This window comes from Lutra lutra, chromosome 16, assembly GCF_902655055.1.
Source record: "Lutra lutra chromosome 16, mLutLut1.2, whole genome shotgun sequence".
Taxonomy (NCBI): domain Eukaryota; kingdom Metazoa; phylum Chordata; class Mammalia; order Carnivora; family Mustelidae; genus Lutra; species Lutra lutra.
Genome location: NC_062293.1, coordinates 646736 through 654208, shown reverse-complemented (window position 1 = coordinate 654208; position 7473 = coordinate 646736). Strand labels below are relative to the sequence as shown.

The window sequence follows — 7473 nt, the reverse complement described above, 5'->3', positions numbered from 1 at the left end:
GGCTTGCTAGTTCAGCAGACAAGCAAAAAGTCACCAGAAGGGCCACTATTGTTCATTATAGTCCCAGCCCTGGGAAGAGCCAGAAAGGGCGACATTGCATCCCCGCAGGTCACGGAACGTCTCCCTACCCCAGTCTCCCGAGGCAGCCACCCGCGCCTCCCAGTCACTGACCAAAGGCTCCAATCTTTGCCCAGTGTCCACAGCCCGGTTCTTCCCTTCTTCAGGGCCAGAAGGGAGAGCAAGAGTAAGTTGGAGTTTGTACGTGTACATGTGTGCGTGTAGGTCTGCGCACATATACGTGATGTGTGAATGTAGAAACATATACCAGTATGTAATACTGTGTGTGTAAAACATGATATAATCGTGCAAAATATGTACTCTAAAAGCAGTACCACGTGTATATATAATGTAATTAAGGGAGTGACATCCATCAACTTCACTACGTCTATTGGTCCAAAACAAGTCACAGTTTCCACCTTCAATCACAGCGAGGAGGTGACTGGCAGGGGGTCACCTCAGGGTGTCTGCCTCATAGAGGGACATGGACACCGGGACTTTTCAAACGCCTGAGACAATTTGAATTGCAGCATAATTTGAGAAACTGATCTAAGGAACTTTGCCATCAGCTAATGACAGAAGCAGGTTGTGTCTTTTCCTGCAGACGCTGCCCAGTCTGGGCCCGGCTGCGGACTTGTTCATCTGGGGACACTCGTCAGGTGTCCTGAGGGAGATAAGCCAGTTGGATGCACGGGTTGGAATTTTGTTTCCAAACTTCCAAAGAAGGGCCGAATGGCCTGATCAATTTAGTAAATTGTTCAAGAAGCCATCTATCTCTATTCTTGTATTTTTACAAAAGCAACTTATATTTAAATAAAAAATTATGAAGCAAAGGAAATAAGCAAAAGAGTAAAAAAATAAGGTGAAAAATAAAAGAAGCTGACATTATGGTCTTGGGGAACTAAAGATGTTCTGTATAAAGACCAAAAGAGGGGTGCCTGGGTGGCTCAGTGGGTTAAGCCGCTGCCTTCGGCTCAGGTCATGATCTCCGAGTCCTGGGATCGAGTCCCGCATCGGGCTCTCTGCTCAGCGGGGAGCCTGCTTCCTCCTCTCTCTGCCTGCCTCTCTGCCTGCTTGTGATCTCTCTGTCAAATAAATAAATAAAATCTTTAAAAAAAAAAAAAAAGACCAAAAGATCTTTTCTCAAAGGACAGACTGACACATTAGACCATATCTGCAGAGTATAAACAATGTGAGATAAGCCACAAAGGGGAAAATGTGTTTAAAATGTACATAATTGAGACTTGATCAGTTCAGGAATTCATAAGGAACCTTTAATCAAAAGACAACAAGAGGGGCGCCTGGGTGGTTCAGTCGCTAAGCCTCTGCCTTCCATTTGGGTCAAGATCCCAGGGTGCTGGGATCGAGCCCCACTTAGGGCTCCCTGTTCAGCGGGAAGCCTACTTCTCCCTCTCCAACCACCCTACTTGTATTCCTTCTCTCCCTGTGTCTCTCTCCCAAATAAAAACTAAATTCTTAAAAAAAAAAAAAAAAAGACAACAAGAAAGAATCCACTTTCAGCCACAGGACAGGACCCATGAGCAGGCAGGTCACCCACGAAGGGACAAGGACCATCAAAGTGGCACCCGCCTGCACAGCTTCAGAAACCTGCAGATGGAAAGAACCCTGAGGAGAACAGGTTGGGGGGGAGGGGCGGAGCAACACATGGGAAGGCGTGATGGTGTTGGGGGGGGAGCGCCACACTCTCCTGGGGTGGGGGTGGGGGGGCGATGACTCAGCAGTTTCACTTCCTGGTGGGCTGAGGCTCATGGGAGATATGCAGATGAGCCCAGAGCACCATGGGAAAGGGCCCTTTATATTCCCAGGTGGGCTGCTTCCCCTCCTTTCTGGGGGGCACCCACAGGAGGGCGGTGCCAAGCAGGGTGAGAACCCTTTGGGCTGAGGAGAGGGTCTGGGGGACACGGGCTGGCGGGCTGGGGTGGGCTGAGAGGCTGAAGCACCCAGGTGGCCCAGCCTGGCCTGTGGCGGGTGGGGGGTTGGTTCCATGCGCTTGCCTCGGCGTCCATCAGGTTCCATCGGGTTTCGTCAGCTTCCGTGAGGACGCCTCAGCTTCTGTCAGCTTCCGTCAGATCCTGTCAGGTTCCCTCAGCTTCCGTCAGATCCTGTGAGGTTCTGTCAGGATCTGTCAGGATCCCTCGGCTTCTGTCAGCTTCCCTCAGTTTCCCTCCGGTTCTCTCAGGTTCCTTCAGCTTCTGTCAGGTCCCGTCAGCTTCCCTCAGGTTCTGTCGGGATTCATCTGGTTCTCGGAGGTTCTGCTGACTGGGTGCCGGGGTGTCGGGCGTGGGGGGCGGGGAGGGCCGCGTGCCACACGGGCCTGGGAGCAGCTACAAGCAGGGCAGGGCCGAAAGGGCCGGGTCTCAACCCGTCGCCCCCCTGCCCGTGCTCCTCCCGGCCATCGGCGACCGGCGACCGTCCCACTCTGCCTGCTAGGGGGGCCCCCAACCTCAGTTGCTTGTCCTTTGCAGCCTCCCAGAGAATAGCGCCATCGCGTAAGCTGCAGAATTTTCCAGAAGTCCGACGTCCCCGACCTCTGCGGGTCCCTGTTGCATCGGCCCGGCCCAGACACCCGCAGGAGGATCCCCTTCCTTTCCCTGCACCCGGGCGCGCCCCCCCGCCCCCGCACGGCCATGTGCCCCCCGGTCAGTGCGCGGCACGGGGCCGAGGGCATGTCCTACCTCCACGCATCCTGGCTGTATCAGCTGCAACACGGGGCCCAGCCAGGGCTTTGCTTCGCGTGCTTCAAGACCGCCTTTCTGGAACTCCGAGACCTGCTGGAGTTGGAAGACTGGGAGGACGAAGACTGGGACCCCGAGCTGGCGGAGCACGAGGCGGCGGGGCCTGAGCAGGAGGGGTCCCCGGGCTCGGGGCTCGGCTGGGGGCAGGGCCAAGGTGACCCCGCACAGGGGGGTGCGGCGGGCTGGGGGCCGGGGCCCCCGGCGCCAGCCCCTGCGGGGTCCGAGGAGGCCGGCCTGGACCACCACTTCGTGCCCACTGAGCTGGAGCCTCAGGACGCGGCCCCCCCTGGGCCTGGGGCCCGAGGACGCGGACTGGATGCAGAGCCTCCCCTGGAGGCTCGAGGGGCCCCCCACCTGCTCGCACTGGCCGAGCCTCCCTCCTCCGTGGCAGGGCTTTCTCAAGGTGGACCTGCCCCCGGGGGAGCCCATGGTGCTGGAGCTGGGCGCCACCCGGGCCGTGGACCCCGCCGAGGCCGAGGCCTTGCTCGGGGACCTGCAGGTCATCTCCATGGTGGGCTGCTACGACGCCATCTACCTCCGGAAGATGACGCCGGGCTGGACGCGGAGGATGCCGGGCCAGGGCTGGCGGGTGCTGCTGGAGCCCGACGAGGTGTGGGTGGTGAGGCTGCAGGATGCGCCGCGGGAGCAGGACCTGCACAGGTGGCAGCTGAGCGTCCTGGAGTCCTCGCTTCCGGGCCAGACCGAAGAGCTGGTCCCCGCGGCCTCGGCCCTGCTCAAGATGGGCTTCACCATCCTCTCCTACTCGCCCTGGGCCACGAGGGAGGCGGAGGAGGGGGCCTCGGCGTCCAGGCCGCAGTCCTCGTCCTCCCAGGGCCGTGGTTCTGGGGCCGCTGAGGCCCGGAGCCCCGGGGGGCCCGGGGAGGGCCCGGCTGCCGGGGCAGCCTCGGCCCTGGGGCAGCTGCCCCCGCTCCAGCCCTCCGGCCCAAGGCCCCGGGACTGAGGGACGGAGGCCCAAGCGGCCGCTCCCGTCCTGGCTGTCCCCTCCCCACGACAGCCCGGGGAGCGGTGGCAAGGGAGACAGGGGACTCGTGCCTGGGGAGGAAGAACGGGGAGCTGCCCGGGGACTGAGAAAGGGGACCCATTGCCGCCTCCGTGGAAGGGACCCAGGGGCGCGGGACCGGGAGAGAAGTTCTTCTCCTTTGTCAGAGGCCGCGGAGGGAGGAGCGTGACGCGCCCCGGGACACGCCTGGTGAGTGGCTGCGGGACACGTGTCTGGGCGCCAGCCCTGCCCTGGCCACACGCAGGCAGGTCTCCGGTGGGGCCCGTGTCCCAGGAGCACGCGGACGTGGGGGCGACGGGGATGCGGCCTTGCCTTTGCCTGGATGGTGTCTGGGGCCCCACGGGACCCTGCCCGCCGCCGTGGGGCCTCCGGTCCGCCCCGGGAGACGCCTGGCTTCAGATGTTGGCCCTTCTATGCAGTCGGACCGTTTAGTACCCGTTTCTTTGTGTGTCTTTTTTTTTTTTTTTAAAGGCTCCCTGCTGAGCAGAGAGCCCGATGCGGGGCTCGATCCCAGGACCCCGAGACCATGACCTGAGCCGAAGGCAGAGGCCTAACCCACTGAGCCATCCAGGTGCCCCTGTGTGTCGTTTTTTAACTAAATAAAGTTCGAAGAGTTTTGCTTCAGGCCCCTGGGCTGAGTCATCATTCTGTTGGTCCCTGTTGATTGACATCGTCATCTCTGTGTCTTGCATGAGCCACCGTGACAGGTTTAAGTCTCCCAGGAGCAGGAGGCAGAGGTGGGGACAGCAGAGTCCGCCTGAGTCCGTGTTTGGCTCACAGTAAGAGTTTGTTTCACGAGTGTTTGTCATATTATTTATAAACAACCGCATGCGCACTTAAAGGGCATATCGTGGACAATAATGACTGTGTCATCAAACACAGATTTTAATCAATCTAAATCTGTGTCCTGATTTAAAAAATTTTTTCAGGCAGAACATGTGTGAGGAATGCTAATATAATCAGGAGCCGGAGGCGGGGGCAGGTACCAGCACTCCAGGGCGATGCTCACTCTGCAGTTCCGGACACCAGGGCACCAGAGGCAAGGGAGAGACTCTTCCTCAGGGGAGATGCTCTCAGCAGCTTTTCCTCTCACAAATGATCGATCTGAGGTTCCTGTTGCCCTCAGTCGGTGGTTTCTGGCTGACACAGCCTTCCAGTGATTCAAGGGCGGGCTCTTTCCGTTTCGGTGACAAATATAGTTCTAAGGGTGCATTCTGGAGGGTTTTACAGTGCGTTAGGCTAACCCCGTCAAATCTGGGGGCAGTCTTCCTCCCATGGGTCTTTCCCAAGCAGTCCTGGTCTTAAATCAGGGAGGCTTCTGGTGCTGATTAAGTGGGCAAAGCTTTAATGCAGCAGCCTTCCAACAGCCCCGGTTGTTCTCGGAGCATTTCGTGAGTAGGAGTCTATATTAGAACAGGAACCTGCCTTCTCTCCCAAACAAACCCAGCCCGGTCTTACCGTCGTCCCTTGCCCTCTCCATCCCTCCAGATAAAACAGTCCATTTATTCCTATTCTAGCGAACTCTTGTTTTGGGCGGCCTTTTTTTTTCCCCTTAATGACCAGGCTTCTTGCGGATCTCCCGGGGTGGCAGGTCAGGATCAGGAATCGTGCCGCAGGCCCAGGTGAGAAAGCCCCAGCTCCGTACGAGCAGCCGACAGACCGCTCCTCAGCACTCTCTTCTGAAATCAGAAGATACCAGCTCATGAGGTCACGGTGAAAACGAAAAAAGATAAAATATATCCTCAAAAAATGAAATCTCTAGGGGCGCCTGGGTGGCTCAGTGGGTTAGGCCGCTGCCTTCGGCTCAGGTCATGATCTCGGAGTCCTGGGATCGAGCCCCGCATCGGGCTCTCTGCTCTCTCGGGGAGCCTGCTTCCTCCTCTCTCTCTGCCTGCCTCTCTGCCTGCTTGTGATCTCTCTGTCAAAAAAAAAAAAAAAATGTTTAAAAAGAAAATGAAATCTCTAAAATCCATATGAATTATGTACCCAAGTGAATTAAAAACACGTAGGTACGTGCTCATAACAGCGCTGTGCACGATCCACGCGTCCAGACGAAGGGATAAACGCACTGCAGCACGGCCGCATGGCGCCATATGCTTCACCGTAAACAGGGATGAAGAACCGAACTATGCTCTGACGTGGATGACCTTGGAAGCCATCATGCTTGGGGAAAGAAGCCTGTCCCAAAGGCCACATGCTGTAGGGTTCCAGTGACAGGAAATGTCTACAACAGCAACTGCATACAGACAGCGCTGATAAGTGGTTACCAGGGCCTGAGGGAAAGGGGGAATGACAAGTAACTGCTTTAATGGGTCTCCTTTGGAGATAACGGCGATGTTCTGGAACTGGATAGAGGCGACCGTTGGACAATAGTTAACTTTATGTTATGTGAACTTCACCTCAAGTTTAAAAAACAAGTGTAAAAGTTGTAGCATATTGGTCCGGAGCAGGGATAAGTGTGTGTCTTCTTCCCTGGGAAGTAGACACACACTTTCTGGGAACTCCACACGTTCCCAGGACGTGTGGAGAACACCGCCACACACGCCGGACACGGCTGCAGTGTGAAGTATCCCACTCCGCTTAAAACAGCTGCAGTCAGCTCTGGCTGTTAGTGGAATTAGCTGGGGTGTGTGCAGTCGAATACCACAGAGACTTTCAGAGGGGTGAATGAGCTCTTATTTTCAGACTGAGAGGAAACAGAAAATCGTGAAAAGATAGGTACAGTCCAGTCCCATGTATGAAAATTGTAAAGCACATTATTAAATGCACATGGAAAATACATGGTCAAAAAACAGTTTGGGAATTTCCCCAAAATCAGGGCAGTGGTGCCTCTAGGGAGGGAAGAGAATGGGAATGACCACTAGGGATGTAGTACTTCCTAAAACAACACTGAAACAAATACTAAAAATACTGGCACTTGATCTGGATGGTGGTGCCCAGGTGTGTGTTATATACTGAACAAATGTAAAAATGATGATGGCTTTGGTGATGCTGCTGCTGCTGATGGTGGTGGTGATGGAGATGATGGTGATGGAGGTGGTGATGGAGGTGCTGGTGGAGGTGGTGGTGATGGAGATGATGGTGATGGAGGTGGTGGTGATGGAGATGGTGGTGGTGGTGGTGGTGGTGGTGTTGGAGGTGGTGGTGATGGTGGTGTTGGAGGTGGTGGTGATGGTGGTGAAGGAGATGGTGGTGATGGAGGTGGTGATGGAGGTGGTGGTGGAAGTGGTGGTGATGGAGATGGTGGTGGTGGAGGTGGTGGTGATGGAGGTGGTGATGGAGGTGGTGGTGATGGTGGTGGTGATGGTGGTGGTGATGGTGGTGTTGGAGGTGGTGGTGATGGTGGTGGTGGAGGTGGTGGTGATGGTAGTGAAGGAGATGGTGGTGATGGAGGTGGTGGTGGAGGTGGTGGTGATGGAGGTGGTGGTGATGGTGGTGTTGGAGGTGGTGGTGATGGTGGTGGTGGAGGTGGTGGTTATGGTAGTGAAGGAGATGGTGGTGATGGAGGCGGTGGAGGTGGTGGTGGTGGTGGAGGTGGTGGTGGTCTTGTTGATGATGGTGGTGATGGGGATGGTGATGTTGGTTATGGTCTTAGTGATCATGGTGATGGTGAAGGAAGCCCCCAGGAGAGACCTGCAA

General features: G+C 56.3%; 1 protein-coding gene across 1 annotated transcript; it reads left to right on the top strand.

The window, feature by feature from the left end:
- The first annotated feature begins 1879 nt into the window (after positions 1–1879).
- On the top strand, positions 1880–3774 carry TEX19 (testis expressed 19). The gene is given in 3 exon segments (XM_047707880.1): positions 1880–1940; positions 2544–3095; positions 3097–3774. Coding segments are annotated over 2 exon segments (1068 nt in total). The 5' UTR covers positions 1880–1940; positions 2544–2705.
- The last annotated feature ends 3699 nt before the right edge of the window (positions 3775–7473 follow it).